The 19,492-nt window shown below is 30.1% G+C and overlaps 1 protein-coding gene across 2 annotated transcripts in view; it reads right to left on the bottom strand.

Moving 5' to 3' along the window:
• The window catches only part of LOC100251875 (nuclear-pore anchor), a 73,573-nt gene extending 69,047 nt beyond the window's left edge, over positions 1–4,526 (bottom strand). For both annotated transcript variants that reach the window (XM_010646780.3, XM_010646781.3), the window contains exons 1-3: positions 4,083–4,526; positions 3,853–3,999; positions 2,302–2,400 (exon numbers count right to left, since the gene is read on the bottom strand). In XM_010646780.3, the coding sequence (XP_010645082.1) occupies positions 2,302–2,400; positions 3,853–3,999; positions 4,083–4,388 (552 nt within the window). In that variant the 5' untranslated portion in view covers positions 4,389–4,526. The remainder of the gene's footprint in view (positions 1–2,301; positions 2,401–3,852; positions 4,000–4,082) is intronic.
• Between the last annotated feature and the right edge of the window lie 14,966 nt (positions 4,527–19,492).

Below are 19,492 nucleotides of genomic sequence, written 5' to 3'. Positions count from 1 at the left end.
AGGGGAAAGGATGCAAGAATTTTTTAGGATAAATGGATGACTTTAGAATCTATTGGGGATCTAATGCATTTCTACTCATCCTTCCGCGTTTATTCGTCTTTAGCTTTTGAAGGTATTCCATTAAACAATCTATAGCTTGATCAAAATATGATTTACAAGTTAAAAAGGGTAGGTTGTAAGATGCTCTTAGTATGGACTCCACCTTATTTGGGTTTGACTTTGATGGGTATACTCTAGGTAACCTAAGCCAATCAAGAATTGGAAATGTGATTAAGGAGATGGTATAGTACTAAGAACCTGCTCTAAATTAGTAGATAGGATTGGGCTTTTGAGGCAAAGATCTTAGCACTTTTGGAGGGCTTATCGCAAGCCAGAGCTTAGGATCTTTCCAATTATATTGTGGGGAATGATTCCATTGTAGTGGCCTAAACAAAAGAAAATGATATGACCTATAAAGAGACCTTGGTGACCACTTCCTTCCTCCCAAACCCAAACCTATTTATATAAGAAAATGGGAAGAGAATGCTAACCACTTAAGAAACAAGATCAAGGAATGCATGTAATAGAATTGAGTTTGTAACAACTATGGGTGAGAATGGTAATTTGAATCAAGGGACAACATTCTCATATAAGCAATGGTGCATCCATAAGTTTTTTTGAGGATCCAACTTACATCCATTTTTTATCTTCCTCTTGTTGTTTAGGCTTAACCTCCACAATAATGCATTCATAGGGAAGTCTAACCAGGTCTTTTACCTTGCTCCTATGATTTTCACACCTTACCCCTCCCTACTAGTGCCTTCATATATTCACCATACAAATGGCTTGAGCATCTTTGACACTTTTCCCTATCTCGATTTTAGTTGGAGGCTTGAAGCCACCTCCATGTTATAAGTAAATTCATTTTGTTAAGCTACCAATTTGATCCAAAAGCTTAAGTTGTTAGGTACAAAGACAAAAATATCACTTTCAACAAATATATTAATAACTCAATTTTACGGATATATTGAGAAATATCAATAGATATTTTGATACAAAATATTGGTGGAAGAAATTTTGAAAAAAAATAAAAAATAATAATAAAACAAGAAATAATACACCTATTCAAGTCGTTACTCTTAAATAATATATGTATAATACAATTTGTAATATTCGATAATAAATTAATAATACATAGTACTTAAAAATACATTTCATACAAAATATACATATATATATATATATAATTTAGATGATTAATGATACAAAAGAAATAATTCTATATGTAAGATTTTTTAAATGTTTATAATTTTATTTTTAAATTTATAATCAATGTATTTAATTAATATCTAGAATGTTAACAATGACTCGTTAAAAAATTATGATAATGGTTTTATATTTTCAATACTTAGTTAAATTGAATTTAATTATTTATTAAAATTTTATTTTAACATTTTGTATTTGATAAGAATGCATTAAAAATATATTCATCTTCAAAATTCTTTTTTTCTAATTAAAATGAGATAGAAACTTAATTATTGTTAGCATTTCATCTAATAGATAGTGCATCAGTCCAGGTGATCCAAGATCCTTTCTTCCCTACAAAAGTGCAGGGTTCGAGTCTCAGCATTGTAAGCAAAAAATTTTGAGCTTTGACCAAAATGCTGACCATCAAAAAATCGAGAAAATAGGCATTTATCAGGAAAAAACCCGAAATATCAGCAAAAAATCGGGAAATATCAAGCAAAAGACATTTCCACTGAAATATCCTTTCGGTAGTTGTGAAAGTCCGATATTTCGGGGAAATATCGCTGATATTTCCCAAAACTTTTAACTTTGGTTAGATATTAGGTCAGCAATGCATCTCAAGTCAATTTGGTCTAAAATCGTAACACCTTGCCTCACCAAAAAACTTCTATAGGTTTGCACATGGACTCAATAAAGGATAGAAATAGAGAAGTAATGACATTTGAACTCATGACCTTCCCAAAGCTTAGACTCTAACACCATGTTTTTAAATTACTAATTTGACCCAAAATCATTACTTGTTAGGTAAAAGAAACAATATGTATCAATCCAACTTGTACTAATGCTCAAACACATTTATTTTTCTATCTTTTCCCTTATTATTATCCTCCATCTAATTGGGTTTCATTACACTCTGAAATACGTTGAAGCAAAAGAGGTTTGAAACCTAAAAAGTCTGCTTAGTAAAGATGCACATAAGATTCTTTTGCAAAAGAGCTTTCAGGAAGATGTTACAAAAAGATATTTAAACACAATGGCAGCAAGTTGTGACAAGAAGTAAAGCATTAAAGTGACCTGTAAAAGACGTGCACATGCAGCCTTAGAACGTGACAACTCTGCCTCGGCATCACTCAGTCGAGCCTCCCTTAGAGCAGCAGTGTCTGTCATGTTAACCTTCAAAAAGGATGAAAAATAAAGATGGATGACATTAAATTGACAACATACATCAGTTAGCTTCTGAACAAAGAGAAGATACAAACCAACATAATCACAGGGATAAGTTGTCAAAAGAAAAACTATATGATACCCAATAAGACATATTCTTCATGTAAAACACATATCTGATGAATGTAACAGGTATGATGCATTCTACATTGAATCATGCATACTGACTATTGTTAATAGCTTTTTTTGGAAAAATTGATTTGATCTTCTTTTCTTAAAAAATTTTGTATGCTATTATTTAAAACGTATTCTAAAGTTAAACAGATTAGAATACTTTCATTTCCTATTTCTTTTCTTTCTTTTTTTCTATTTGAAGTAGTTGTTGAGGTACTAGTATCCTTTTCCCTTGAATTATTATCTTGTGGTATATGGATGATGTATGCATAATAAAACTTGGCTTAAGAAGTTAGTGTTTGATGTTTTTAAGTTTTTTCAACTTTTTTTCTTTTTCTTTATAAGGGAAGCAAGATGGCGATAAACATGAGAAGTTACCACCTTTGAACATGGCATGTACGCACATATATGCCCATAAACAATCCAAGCAAATAGTCAAATTGTTTATAGTCACAGTTTCTCGACATCATGACTTGGGATTTGTCCAAACTTGGAACATGGTTGTAACAGCATTTAATAGTGGACTAGATGGGCCTTAAACTTAAAATTATAGTTAACCATTTAGAAAGTTTATTTTGTAACATACTTCATTATGAATCAATGAATTAAAATGTGAGACTTCGATAAATTGATATCACCACAACTTTATAGTACAATGCTTCAATATGTATGATCGATGAATGCCTATAGTTACCAACCCATTCTTACTATATTAAATTGAATTAGGTATATATAGCTCTACACTTCATTCTCATAACATGTGTCCCAAATGCACCCATAGTTTTTGAATCAATACTTCCCAATATGTAAATACAGTGAGAGATAGCTTATCATGCTCAACATAATAACACCAACTACCATGAAAAAAAAAATTCCAAGAGGCAAAAACATAGCCAGAACATTAACTGAAACCAAGACTGCAATAAAGGTTATCACCAAATTTCCTAAGATTTGCAGGTAAGGATAGTCGAGCATCATGGGACAGTGCCGCCCTTTCACCAATTATGACATTTCAGAAAAGGTACCCCCAAGATGCAAACTTTCATTTCTATGTTCCATGTTGACTTAGTCAACAAAGCAATTCATGGCATCGTGCCACCTATCTCAAACTAGGCTCCTTTTTTCTTTCTTTTTTTTCTTTTTCTCTCTTCTGCTTCTTTTAGGAATATGCATTTTCTCATTGCTCAGGCAATCACATAGTGTGCTACTAAAGAACAAATGCAACACATAACATCCGATCACCAGATAAAACAAAAAACCAAAGCAAATAGCAAAATTGCAACTCACAATCTTATCCAAGTAACTTTTGATTGTAGCATTTTTCTCACTAATCTCCAAATCCTTGTGCTCCAAAAACTCAAGCAACTGCCTTTTCGATTTATGAAGCTCCGACTCCTCAGTAGACAACCGCTCAATCTCTCCATCTTTCTCAATCTACAAACCCCGAAACATACAAATCAGCTATACAATACAAAAACGCAAAAATGAATATATAGATACAGAAAAGAAAAGATTACGGATTTGAGGTGGAGCTGGTGCTTTTCAGCTTGGATTTGGGCGAGCTCTGAGAGTCGTTCTTGAAGAGAGGAGTTGAGTTGGGCGTTTTGAGATTCGAGTTTGGAGAATTCTTGGGAGAGAGAGATGTACTTCTGCTCAAGAAGAGAGCAAGTCTGCTCGGCGGTGATGGAGGCGGCATCGGCCTGAGCTTTGACGGTCTGGAGCTCGTTGTAGAGGTCTCTGATGAAGGAATCCGCCTTCTCGGCGACCAAAGCGACGTCGTTTGAGCACCGGGAGTACTCTTCGTCGGAAATGAAGAGCGGCATCTCCTCTGAATCTCGGCGATTTCAATGGAGAAACTTCCAGAGGAATCGATCGACCATGAGATTGAATGAGAGAGGAAATGATTCGAGGGAAAGGGAAAGAAGAATCGAAAAAAGAAGAGGGAATTTGGAGGGACCAGCCGAGCATCGCTGCCCTATGTATACTCCAGCTTTAGCTTGGGCTGCTTTTTGTGTGGGCCTCACCCAAGGCCCCAGTTGGGCTGCCTTTATTTTGGGCATGGTTTTAGGCCCTTTTTTTTTTACCATGCAATCATATTGAGTTTGGTTCAAAATAACCATTTTAATCATAGAAATATGCATTTAGGAACTATTTTCGAATATTTGTCCAAATGACCTATTTCTCTCTCATGTTTCATCTTCTATTTTTTTTTTTATAAGGGTTAATTTGAACAATAATTTCAAAATATGTCCAAAACTTAGGCCCTTGGCATATTTTTCTTATGCTTGGTTTTAAAAACTATTTTCAAATTAAAAAATAAAAACAGATATTTTAATATTTTATAAAAATAAAGATGTTTGACAAGTTGTTTTTTAAAACACTTTCAAAAATAAAAAACAAAAAACTTGAGTAAGTTGTTTTTAAAAATAATCTTTCTAATTTTGATTTTGTAAAAATAGTATAAATTCAATTTATATAATATTATTTAAATTTAATTAAAGTCTTATTAAAAATGAAAGAATTTTATAATTACAAATAAATTGTTTTAGTAAAATAAGAATAATAATATTATAATAAATTCATAAACTATATTTTTCATAAAAAAAAAAAATAAGGATACTAGCATGTTGATAAGAGCATTATTGATTTCTTTTTGTTAAAAAATATAATAATAATTTAAAAATTATTATTATTTATAATATTTATATGAAATGACTAACAGATAAAGCTGGACCTTTTTAACATATCAATAAGCCAAGTTTTTCATTATATGCACATTTTATACTCAATTATGAATATAATATTCCATAATGCTTTTAAATTATTAATTATATATTACTTAATTTAGAGAATATTTACCTAATGAAAAATTTGAAAAAATATATAGTTATTTGTATAAGAGAAACAATAAAGTCATTATTAGTGGTATATCAATTTTAGTCTATTATTTTGTATAGTAATAAGATATTTTTTTTTTAGTTCCAAATTATTTTTGAAAATTGTTAAACCAATTACCAAGTTTAATAAAAAGTTTCACTTGATTCAAAGTCAATTTTTCCTATGATACCATTTATAAAAATATAGTTACATGCAAAATAATAATAATAATATTAAGGTCATTATGAACCAAATAAATTAATGGTAATAATGGGTTCACTATTTAAGTTTCAAATTATTTTTAAAAATTATTAACCTATTAATTTGAAGTTTATTTGTTTAGTGAAAGAAATCGAAAAAATATGATTATATATAAAAGATAAACAATAAAGTAATTCTAGACTAATTTTTGTAACATAAATTTTTGTTATTAATTATATCACTATTTGAGTTATAAATTATTTTTAGAAATTACTATACTAGTAAAAATGATCTAACATGTTAGGTATGTGATTTGAAGTTTATTTACATAATTAATTTTTTTATAAAATACACTATATAGGTAAAGAAGAAACAAACCAAGTCATTTAAAATGGATTTTAGTTTATAACTGGATGGCTTTCTAATTAAATTAGTTTTTAAGTTTAAAATTATTTTTGAAAATTAATAAATTTTATATATCATGTATAGTTTGATTTTAAATTTATTTTTTTGATGAAAATTTTGCCAAAAGTTAATAGAAATAAAAAAAAATTTAAAAAAAAAAACATTTGTAATTTAAAGGAAGATAATATTTGAAGATTTTCAGTCTTGGTATTGGATCATGGAAAGAGAAAAGAAGAAGAATATCATGTTCAATTTTCTTTATTTAAAAATTTGTATGTTTTCCTTTGGGGTGAAAAGTTTTACTTAGTTTATAAAACCTATTCTTAAATTTATTTTATTTTTAAAAATGAAATTTTTACTTGTTTTATAAAACCTATTGTTAATTTTATTTTATTTTTTTTAAATGAAAATAAAGAACAACGAATTTCTAAAAATAGTTTTCTATTTTCAAAAAAGGTTTTCTATTTTTTAATCAACCAACAAAACAAACTCTTGTATTTTGTTTGACTAAATGTTCAATTTGAATAAAAAATAATCCATTTTCCCAATCATTTTAACAAACAAAAATCAAATATACAGAATACCCTCCATTTCATAAAATCATAAAATCATATAAAAATCAAATATAATGACTAAATATTGCTTTTTTTTTATCTTCCTTTTCTTCGGAATTTGTGTCACATTTTTAGTCATTAAATCAAACAAAAATCACTTCTTATGGTTACATTTTTTTTTTCCCTTAGGTTATGTTTGGTTCCCGGAAAGTACAAAGGAAAGAAAAAAAGTGCTAAGAAAAATGATTTTCTCATGTTTGGTTGTCCTATAAAATATTCCAAAGAAAATTAAATATAATTAAAATTAGTTAGAAACTTATACATTTTAAAATTATTTAATCTTTATATTAATGAGTTAAAATAAATAAAATGAGTTTGAAGTAGTAAATAAAAATAATTTATCATCTTTAACTCTATTTTTTATTTTCCTTCACTTTTTCTTTCCTTTTACTTTTCCTCTCTATTTTCTTTCCTTTGCATTTTCCCTCAAATTTTCCAAGAACCAAACATAGCCTTACTGAACAAAACTTTTAAGTCATGCTATTGTGCCATGAAGATATACAATACCCTCCATTTTTTAGTCATTAGATAGAGCAATAATTCAATCATAGGTATTAATTTCTTTTATAATTTTTGGTAGTGACCAAACCAAATTACAATAATGAAAAAATAGTGGAGGAGGTTGGTTTAAAATTGTAACAAATAACAACCTAAGAAAAAATGAATAGAAATGAGGAGGAGAAAAACTTATGGGTTTTGGTTAAGGCATGCTCTGGAAAGAGTATGGTGATTGAGAAAAAGGCATATCTATGACAAAATAAAATATATAAAAAAATTACAAAAAAATGATAAAAGGTAATACTTTGATTTGCAACTACAAAATCTACAAATTAGACATATCAAATATCAATTAACGAATTCATATTAATCATGAACGATGCAAATACATTACTCATAGAAATGGAATTAAAAGGAAGCACATCATTAAAGAAAAAAAAACTATGATTAGACTTTTTTTAATCTTGTTAGTAGGGATAGGTTCACCAATACCATAAATGGACATCAAGCATTGGGAAAAATCTATAAAGAATTAGAGAAAGTGATCAAGATTATAATGTCTCTTCCAAAGAAATGGGAAGTCGTCTTTACCATTAAAGAAGCAAATGGCCTAACAAAGCTTTGTTCGAAATGTTAGAAGACATAAAAAAATAAAAAATAAAAACAAATGAAAGAAAATATCAATAGTTTCTCATTACTTTTCAGTTTACAATACAAGTGGTGACTTCTTAAGTAGTAGTCGGTTCATAAAAACTATTGGAATTTTTTATATTAAGAGAAAACTACTTAGCTAACTATGATAACAATCATGCCAATTGTGTAATTGTTGTGTCAATGATCTTAAATGTAGTGCACTTGAGTTGTGTTAGAAAACTTAGACTAATCCAACTTAAGGTAATCACCCTAAAGGGGGGGGGGGGGGGGGGGGGGGGGGGTGAATAGGATGAGGGTCTCTTTTTGACAATTTAATTTATGTGAATGCAAGAGACAATTATATGTAAATATGTAATAAAACAATATAAAGACAATTGTATATAAAGTAAAAGAGTAAGAAAGAGAAAATGTAAACACAATATTTTTATAGTGGTTCGGCGCAACACAACCTACATTCACTCTCCTATAACTTTAATCCCAAACTTGAGGTTCCACTAATTCAAGGTTTCAAAATCAAGCCTGCAAGCATACAATTGGATTATAGTTCCAATACACTATTTTGGCTCCAAGCATCCTTTACAATCTTCAAGAGATACCTCACTCTTGAATAACCCCTCAAGTGATACCTCACACTTGACAATCCTTAAGTGATACCTTATACTTAGATTCTTCCTCTTAAAGATTTACAAATGAAGATAAGAAATAATCTTACAAAATCTTAGTAGAAAACTTTAAGGTTGAAATGATACAAGAAAAATATGATTAAATGGTGCACTAATGATATGCAAGTTTTAGAAAAATAGTGCACTAAAAAAAACTCTCCCAAGGCTCAAATATATTCAAGAAATGTTTAGAAAGGTTAAGATCTTAAAACAATGAAGATTGAAGCATTTTATAGAGGAAAAATGTCAAACTAGCCATCGGGGGTTCGTCTAGTCTAACTCCGGTTCGACTGGTTGATTAGCCATTAGTATTTAATATTTGGCAGGTGATCGATGAATCTCAACCGCCCCTTAACCACTCATCAACCGGTTGAGATTCAACCTCCACCGGTTGAGATTCAACCTCGACCGGTTGAGGTTCAATTTTGATCAGTTGAACAAACATTCTGAAAGAGAGAAAAGGTTTTTGCACATTTCGATCGGTTGAACTGAACTGGTTGACTGGTTCCTCATCTGGTTCAACCACTTGAACCGCTTTTGGCTTAACAACCATTATTTTCAACTTAAAACTTTTAAACAAGATTGAAAAGCATTTGACATAAGGTTTTAGTTGAAAATATGATATCATCAATTTTTAAAAGATTTAAAACAAAATAACTCTTGGATAATTTTGGTGCATAAATGAATAAAGTAATGCATAAAAAACCTAATACATCAACAACCTTACAAAAAAATCCTTATGAAACTAAACTCTTTAAAAATACTTATCTTTGAAGTCTTTTTCTTCTTATGAATTTCTCTTTACCTTGATTTTGTTTTTGTAATTGTCATTTTGAAAATGTTTTTACCTAAACACACTTGAAATTTTATTATTAGTTCCAAACCTTGTTTTGTTATTATCAAAACCGAGATTAATTAAACTGTGGTTTCACAATCTCTTGATTTTTTATGATGACAAAACCAAGGTTACTGAAAAGCTCCTTCTCAATATATGCTCATGTGAATTTTAAAAAATATTCAAGTTTAGAAACTTCAAGGAGTATATTAAGGGTGCTCAAAACAATATAATCAAACATAAATAACATAAATAACAACCATCCTAAAAGCAACTCTTCTAAACTTATAGGACCTCAGACGCTATCAACTCTCTTAAAAACAATTACTGTCAGGAAATGTACATACCCTAACTTTGTAGTGCATTCACCTAAGCATCCATGACATTCGAACACAATGGGAGTTAATGGACACAACCAACCCTCCAATTTGTCAATAATCTCTCCCTCAACGACACCCCTAAGGTTCGAACTCATGACCACAACTCTGATATCACTTGTAGGACCTTAGGCGCTACCAACTCTCCTAAAAGTAATTGTTGTCAGGAAAAGTGTATACCCTAGCCTTATAGTGCATTCACCCAAGCGCCCATGACATTCGAACACAAGGGGAGTTGATGACTGTGGTCAACCCTCCGATCTTCCAACAAGTCGTTTACCACAGAGCTAGTGTTGTATCTATAACAGCCCCCCTTAAACTTAATAGAGATAGGTTGTAACGTTGAGTTTGTCTCTCATGATGAGAAACAGAGTACTATAAACATTTTTAGCAAATAAGGGAATATATTGAATATAAATTTGCTGTTAAAAAGCCTTTTCATGAATAAAGTAAAGGTTGATATCTATGCGCTTAGTACAGGCATGAAGAACTCGATTTGCTACTAAATGAATGGTGCTAAGATTGTCACACTAGATTATGGGAGTACTAGAGGAAATGATATTCAGTTCACAAAGAAGAGTTTGTAGCCATGAGATTTTTACAACTAAGGTTTCCATGTTGCAATATACCGCTTCATTTGAAGATTTAGAAATGATGTGTTGCTTACGAGAGTGTGAGGAAACATGATTTGGCCCAAGGAAGAGGTAGTAGTCAAATGTGAAGTGATGATCATCAATGTTTGATGCCTAATCTTCATCATTGAACCTAGTGATGTTAAGTTGGGAGTTGGTGTTGCATCGGAGATGAAGCCCATGGTGTAGGGTGCCTATTAGGTAGCAAATGATGTGTTTAATGACAACCCAAATATAAAAATAAAAAATAAAAAATAAAAAATTAAAACAAAAATACACACACACACACACTTACATGAATTACAGACTCAATTGACATTATATGTGAGCTTAAGTTGGGTAATGGTAACATATTGAAGTGCACTAACTGTGCTTCGGTAGAGCTCAAGGTTTTCAAATAGTTTACTGTTGATTAAGGATGGTCTTTTATTGGATGTCATGAGGGCAACCGCCGGTTTAACATGGATCATATTGGTGTGTTGGAGAATATTTAAGATATATTTTGTTTGAGAAAGATGCAATTTGACAAAGGTAGCTATGACTTAGATACCCAGGAAGTAATTAACTTCGTTAAGATCTTTAAGAGCAAAGATGTGGTTGAGTTGAGTGATGACTCGATAAGTGAACATCTCATTGCTATCTATGAGTAATATGTCATTTACATATAGTAAAATGTTGGTTGAATCTTGGGGAGTGATTTGAACAAAAAAAATGAATGAGACTTGGTGGATGTAAACCCGAGTTGAATGAAAATTTATTTTAGTTTATCGAACCAAGCCTAAGGGGCTTGCTTGAGACCATAAATGGATTTGTGGAGCTTGCAAACATGGTTGGGAGCTTGAAGATCAATGAACCTTGCTAGTTGTGTCATGTAAACTTTCTCCTGGATATCGTTATTAAGAAAGACATTGTTAACATCTAATTGGTGAATCTTCCATTGCATTGTTAAGGTAATGATGAAAATAGTTTGTATGGTTGTCAGTTTGACAATTGGACTAAATGTCTCATTGTAATCAAACCCGACAATAACCTAGTGAAAGCCTTTGGCGACTAATTAGGCTTTTTATTTGTTAATCATGCGACTAGGGTTTTCTTTGATTTCGAAGACCCATTTGCATTCAATTATCTTGTGATCAGAAAAGAGGTGAGATAAGATACCAAATATTGTTCCATAGAAGGCCAGATATTCATCAGTCATGGCTTTTTTCCAATGACTAAGATGAAAGACTTCAGGGACTGATGCAGACACTATAGAAGCAATGAGGGCTTTGGGTTTTAAAAATGTTAAGCATAGAGTGGGTGATTATGGGATAAGTGGAGGTAGGAGGTGGTAAAGGAAGTTGTATAGATAATGAAATATCTTGGTGAAAGATATGTGGTTGTTGAAAGTTGTGATTGGTAGTGTTAATTGGGGGAATAAAAGGAAACACTTATAAAGGGGTGGAAAAAGGTGATGAAGTATGGAGAACCAACAACAAAAAAAATGAAGGAAATATGGCTGAGATTGGGAATGTGGATGAAGATGATGGGGTGGATGAGTATGAAAGTGATAATTACATAAATGGATAAGTGTATTTATAAAAAATAACATCTTGGGAAATGTAGACATGATCATCCAGGCAGAGGCATTTGTACCCTTTGTTGGTGAGGCTATAACCAAGAAATGTGCATGGAGTGAAACAATATTGGAGCTTGGTTTTGTTGTAGGGTTGGAGATTAGGATAACATGCATGATCAAATGCTTTTAGTTGAGAGTAGTTTGGTGCAGTGTGGAAAAGGGTTTCTAAAGGTGTTTTGTGTTTTAAGATTGGAGTGGGCAACTGATTGGTGATAAAGAAACAAGTATGAAAATATTCATCCCAGTATTTGAAGTGTAGAGAAACTTGTGCTAAGAAAGTAAGGCTATGTTCTACTATACGTTAGTGTTTACGCTTAGTTGTGTCATTTTGTTCGTGAGTGTAGGGTCATTTGATTTAGTGACTAATGCCATTAGAAAGAAAATAGCGTGTGAAGTCGCAGTATTCTCCATCCTAAATTTGCATGGTCTTAATTTGTAGCTTGTTTAAAGTTTAACCTGAGATTTGAAAATTAGAAAGCCTTGGCAGACATCTGATTTTTGCTTAAGCATATAAATCCAAGTATATTTTGAGTAGGCATTAATGAAATGAATGTAAAATTGATATCCATTGGAAAAAGGTATTGAGACAGGTCCCCATAAATTTGAATGTATGAGTTCTAAGGGTGTAGTGTAAGAAGATATGGATGAATGAAATGGAAATTTATGAATTTTTCCTAAGCAAAATGAAAAACAAACTGGAGAAGTTGTTTTATTAAGGTGTGAAAGATTACATTTGCTGAGGACTTTTGATATAGCTTGATCACATGGGTGACCAAGTTTATTATGTCACAATTCAAAGGATGTTTTTATGGTTGCTGTTGTGAAAGGTTTGAAGAAAGTTGGTGTTTGTGGCTGCTATGTTGGGCTTGCAAGGAGCAACTAAGTATTGAAGATGTGAGGAGTTGAGTTTTAAGTTTTTAAACACATACAATCCTCCTTTAAGTTGGCCTTTGAATATAACTATTTTGATGGTTAGGTCTTTTGACAAAACAAGAGGTTGAATGAAATTCAAAGTATACATGGTTGTCATTAGCAAATTTAGAAACATTGATCAAAATTTTGGTGTTTTTTGGAACATGAAGCAATTGTTTTATTGCAAGTGTTTTGTACAGATCAAGAAGGGATGAGAATGATATGGTATCAATGTGATGAATTAGAAAACCCTTATCATTTCCCATGAAGACTTGGTTTAGTGCAAAGAATTGTGAATAATCCACAATGTTATTCAACTTAGGCATTAAATGATGTGTTGCTCCAAAGTCTGGGTATTAGTAGGTGTATTATGTAGCATATGAAAGAGTTTATTGTGGGAATGCAATTGAAAGTTTCTCATGTTAAGATAATGGTCACAAAGGTTGTTGAGATATTCGAGCAATGTTTCCTTGAGATGGATGATTCTACAGTTGAGATGGGTCTACGAATAAGTGATCAAATTTGTAATAACACTGCATAACTACATATCCCAACCTTCCACATAGTTGACATTGGGGTTTGTTATTTTCTCCCCATGAGCTCCTACCATATCTTCCACATATTCTTTGGAAGAAGTTTCCTTTGGTATGTTGCTTGCCATGACCAAAGAATTCTTGAGGTCTTGTTGAATTTTGAACTTCATAGCTATTCTTGTGCCCAGTTATTTGATTGAACTGTGAAAATTCACTAGTTGTGGCTAAGTTAATTAAACCAATGAAATTTGAATTTTTTATGTTTTTATCAATACAACTTTCTTGAGGAAGAAATAAGACTTTGATTTCTTCTACAGAATAAGGATCAATTCTTAAACCTATCGAGATGAAAAATGTTTCATGCTCTTGTGGAAGTCTTTCAAAGATTACATCAATGTGTTCTTTAATTGCCAGTTTATGCTATATTAGGGTAAAAAGATCAATTGTGCTTTTAATCTTGAGAAGATACTCATTTATAGTTAGGTCTCCTTTCTTGGTGTTGTGCAGTTGAGTTACTTTAACACATAGCAAAATAGAGGTCTAGGATTCTCCATACTTGAGCCGAAGTTTCACACTTCATCAAATGTGAGAGAAATGTATAAGATATGGAAGCAAGAATCCATGACATAATGAGCCGATCTTGTTGTTCCATGTCTTTAAATACTAGGTTTGTATGGTGTTGAGCTTCATCTTCTTGAGACATAAATCTTGATGGTAAGTTTGAGGATTTAGTGAGGAAATGTTGCAGTTTGTGACCTCTGAAAGTGGTTAGTATTTGTTTTCTCCAAACTAGAAAGTTGTTGTTATCTAGCTTGGATGAGATAAGATGTGGAAAAGAGATAGGGATAATTTTGTTGGTCCTTGAGGGATCCCCTATGGTGGATGAGCTCTGCTTGATACCATGTTAGAAGACAAAATAAAACGAATGAAAGTAAATATTAACAATTTCTTATTAAAGTGTTGACTTCCTTAAGTAGCAGTCAGTTCATAACAGTTATTGGAATTTATTATAACAGGAGGAAACTACCTATCTAATTATCCTAACAGTCATGCCAACTGTGTAATTGTCATGTCAATGATCTTGAATGTAGTGTACTTGAGTTGGTTACCACGGAGTGGGTGTTGTATCCCTAAAACGGATGAACTATTTAGATCCTTATTGACTTATGAAATTACTATGAAGAGTCATCAAGATGTGCAAGATAAATGGAAAAAAAGCATTGCTCTCAAGATCTCCATTATTGATGAAGAAGATGATGAGAATGAAGCTAGTGAAGAAGATGAGAATTTTACTCTCATCACAAGGAAGTTCAAAGAGTTTATTGAATTTGGGCATAACAAGGGGAAGAAATTTTAACCAAGGAAAGGATCTCGAATAAGGAGTCTTCAAATGGTGAAAAAAAAGAAAGAGAATTAATATAAAAATGTAAAAAAAACTTGGACATATTAAGAGCCCGTTTGGTAGTGATTCTAGTGGAAGTGTTTTTATTTGAAGTGTTTTCTGCTATAATGTTTCTGTGAAAAACACTTTTATGATAATCAGAAAAAATGATTCTAAAGTGTTTTTGATAATATATTGTATAAATATAAAAACACTTTTAATATTAATAAATTACCAAAAAGGACATACAATTTTAATTAAAAAAAATGGTATGATAAACAAAAAAACTTTTTTATTAATGAAAAAACATCTAAATCACTAAAAAAAATAACATTGAATAAAAGATAATTTTAAAATTAAAACAATATATGATTACCTATTAATTTCTAAAAAAAAAAAGACTTTTTTAATAAAAAGGAGAGAGGTATGAACGAAAGGGAAGAAAGATATCGGGAATCACTGGGGGCATTTTTGGAATATTTCAAAAAAATTGAAGTGTTTTTTTAAAAAAAACACCTGTCAAGTGATTCTCTAAAAATCACTTCAAGTGTTTTTCCAGATTTTCAAAAGTGTTTTTTAAAATTTACCAAACACTTTATTTTCATCCCAAAAACACTTAAAAGTGTTTTTAAGGGTAGAAACACTTTTAAAAATCACTGCCAAACGGGCTCTAAGTACGATTGCCTTCTCTACAATTTTTATTTACTAAAACCTCCGAGATTCAAGTGGTGTTTCACACCCAAATTGTAGTTTCTAACATATATTCCAAATGGATAAAACCATACCATATTAGTGAACCCAAATCAAAGTATAAAACAAAATCAAATGCATTTTACTAAAGTTGATCTAAATATTGAAAATGTCACCTCTTCCTTCCCTAAAATGTGACTAGCCAAACAGAGTAGTAAATATACTTTAAATGTTCAAGTATATAAGACCATGTGTATGATTAGTTGGTTGCAAACCTAGTATTTGGTTTATAAAAGGAATAAAAATGGGAAGGAAAACATATTTTATCCTAATATTAAATTATTTTTTAAATAAAAATATTGTGTTGCCAATATTTGGTATTTCTAAAATACAAAATCTCGTTTGTGTTTAATACTATTTAAAAATCTCTCCCCCAATTTATTTTTGAATTGGTAATTTTATTTCTTCATTAATAATTTTGACATTTCATAAATAAACAATACTACATTTTCAAACCAAAGATTTAATTTTTTTAATTATTATTATTATTATTATTATTATTATTTGTGTTTAGTAGAGCAATTGTTATATATATATATATATATAATATAGAAGGAAATGGATGAGAGGAAATTAGAATTTACATTCTTCCTCTATGTCTCATCCTTTTCCCTCATGATTTTTAAATTGCATAAACACATATGAGAAAGATTCTTCATTAAACATAATAATTATTATATATGATGAAAAATGGGATAAGATATTTATTTATTTATTTTTATATTCTCAATCAAGGATAAGATATATTATTTTATCTCTTATTATGATATCTCATGTTTACATTAACAATATTGGCTTTAATATAGGCAATACGAGAGAAAATGTCAAAGTCTTAAGGGCACAACAGAGAATGCATTTTTATTTTATTTTTCAAATACTTGAAGAGGATGATTTGATGAAAAGGAATATTTACCTTTTCCTCCAATGATATGAAAATGTAGTTTTTAAATGTTGTTTATATTCTATCTTAAAAACTTTCAACTTGTATTCCATGGATTTTAGAAAAAAAATAAAATAAAAATCTTATACTATATTATTTTATATATAAGTGGGGTGAAAAGGCCCAAATAACAATCAAATGGGCCTGAGTCAAAAACAATTTCCTAAAACTTACTAAACCCATTTATATGTCCCAGACAATATCCATTTCATTGACATCCCTATATTATGTTTGGTAATTGTTTTTGAAAATAATTTAAAAAAATAATTTTTGAAAACTATTTATTGATGTTTTGTAAAAGAAAAGTCTGTTTGAAAAAATAATTTTTATGTCTAATATTTTTTTTAAATAATTTTAGATGTGTGTATAATTATTTTTTAAAATAACCTTTTAAAAAAAGTAAAAATAATTAAAAATAATTGAAAACAAATAAAAGATGTGGTTTTTGTAAAGAAATGGAAATGACTGATTATCAGGTATAAAATACAAAGCCAACCATATATAACACCGCAAAATTTAATATAGGGTAAAATAGTAATTTATAAAGTAATTAATTAAATTCATTAAGAGTAAAAAAGTTCTTTTACAATTAAAAATTCTAGGTATAAATTAGATTTTTTTTTCCTCTTGTTCATTCAGAAAACCCTATCAATCAGAATTAGGGAATTGGAGATTGTAGGGCTCAAGGGTTAGAGGTTTAGAGTTGAAGTTTAGGTCTTCTCAAGTAAGATTCTAACCCTAAATTAATATATTATATTCATTAGTTAGTTCTAAACACGTTAGTTATTCTTTGAAAAAAAAAATTAATTGAGATTAGGGTTAGGTTTTTTTTTTTTAATTTGTTTTAATATCAAAATATTGGAAATTTAGGATTATTGGTGGTTTTATTGTTAGAAATTGGGAAATCTTAAGTTTTCGAAGAAAAAAAAAAAAAAAGATTTTCTGGAAGATTTCAATTTAGGCTAGGGTTAATCTATTTAAGTTTTTTAGGTCAAAATATTGAAATTACGAATATAGGTTGTTCCATCGGTGATAATAGGGCAATTCAAAATTTTCTTAGATGGTTAGATCTAAACAATGAAAAAAAAAAAAAATTAAATGAGTAAATAATTATATTTTTTATATATGTGGCTTAAGGGATTTGAAATTATTAAAAAAAAAAAGAAAAAAGGTGTGATCTCTATGTGTGCATAACTCCTATAGATTAAAAAAAGAAAAAGAAAAAAAGAGAAGAGTGCATGCATGGAAAATGAAGAGTGGTGAAAAAAAATAAAATAATAAAATAATAAAAATAATAATAATAATATTAATAATATTAATAATAAGGGAGATATGTAGGGGGGGAATGTGTTGGTGGTTACTTTATACATATATTATTATGCTAGCAAATATGGAGAATTGTTGGGGATAATGTTTATGTTTAGTGAAAAAAAAAAAAAAATACTGAAAGTGAGCGAATAGAAGTTATCAATATTATTATACTAATGATGAGTGTAAGTTAATAAGTAACATAAAATTTAATTAATAGAATAAATTGTAGTTTAATTAAATTATGTTGTATCATAAGAAATAAATTGAAAATAAAATTTAAGTTTTATATGAATTAGAAATTTATTAATTTTCTAAAATATGAATAGATTAAATTATTTTTCATAAGTAAAAACATTAATTTGAATATCTAAAATTTTAGGATTGTCAAATTTATAATTTTAGATAAATAATAATTGGTATTTCTCTTATACTTTGTTAGGTGAATGGTAGATTTTCCAGAATTATTTTTCTCCCAAGTTTTTGAGGACTTTTTTTGAGGTAAGGAAAATTAATGCAATTATTTTTTTTTTAAAACAAATTTTTATATACATCATTTGGAAACGTTTTGAGTTATTATTCGTTTTATGCAATGTTTTCAGAACCGGACCGGTAATCGAACCGGAAAAGTTACCGGTTCACGGTTCACCGGTCGGACCGGCGGTCAAACCGCTATCGAACCGCTATTGAACCGGTGACGTCATAAATATATAATTTATATATTATTAAAATAAAAAATAATTATAAAAATTTTAAAATATATATGAATAAATTAAAAATCAATAATATTATCAAATTAAATCATATTAATATTTTTAATTTTATTAAATGGAATATGTAAAATATTTAAATGTGAATATATTAAAAATGAAAATTTAAACTAATTTTATCATTTTTAAAAATATTATTTTATTTTTATTTAATATTATAAAAAAATTTAAAATCTAATATATATTATTTTGTTTGCATATAAGATAACAAAAGCTATGTAGTTGAGTGGTGTCTTGGGATGCCTATAGACCTTGGGGTCCAAGGTTCAAATCCTCACGGTGGGACTTGCTATTTTTTTTTCATTGATTAGGTTGGTTAGCAATCCCACATCGGATTCCAAGTGAAATGAGGATGCAAAGGATGCCTATAAAAGCCATCCACATTAAGGGGCAAATGGGCAATGCATTACATCATCAGTTGGGCTCAAGTCTAAGCCCATAATATGATTTAGTGGGATGTGGGCTGTGTCATTATGAGACAAGGCCCCCAGCATGGGCTTTTGCCCAAGCCTTTTATATAAGAAAACCTTTAAAAGGGTGGCTAACTGGAACTGTTCGGTTCGATTAGAACCGTCCGGTTCCACCGGGTCACCGGTCCGACCGCCGGTTTAGGCGGTTCGTGACCGGTTTGATCGTTAAACGGTTCAATAGGGCAAGCCGGACCGGATTTGTGACCGGTCGACGGTTGAACCGGTCCGACCGGCCGGTCCGGTCCGGTTTTTAAAACATTGGTTTTATGCATGAATCAAATATGTTTTGCATGAAAAGTATGTTAGAACCTTATATTTTGTTTACAATAGAGAAATGTGGAGATATTATGTTTTGCAAATTTGAATAATTGAAATAAGTGTTTGACTCTGATTTGTTTGGTTCTTGTCAACGGGATATAATAGTTGATCTTTACATTTCTTGATGGGGAATGTAATTGATTTGAACCTCAGCCTCTAAGGGTTTGGTTAG

The sequence above is a fragment of the Vitis vinifera genome, chromosome 19 (genome assembly GCF_030704535.1).
Source record: "Vitis vinifera cultivar Pinot Noir 40024 chromosome 19, ASM3070453v1".
NCBI classification, from domain to species: Eukaryota; Viridiplantae; Streptophyta; class Magnoliopsida; order Vitales; family Vitaceae; genus Vitis; species Vitis vinifera.
This window is presented reverse-complemented; position numbering and strand designations above follow the sequence as displayed.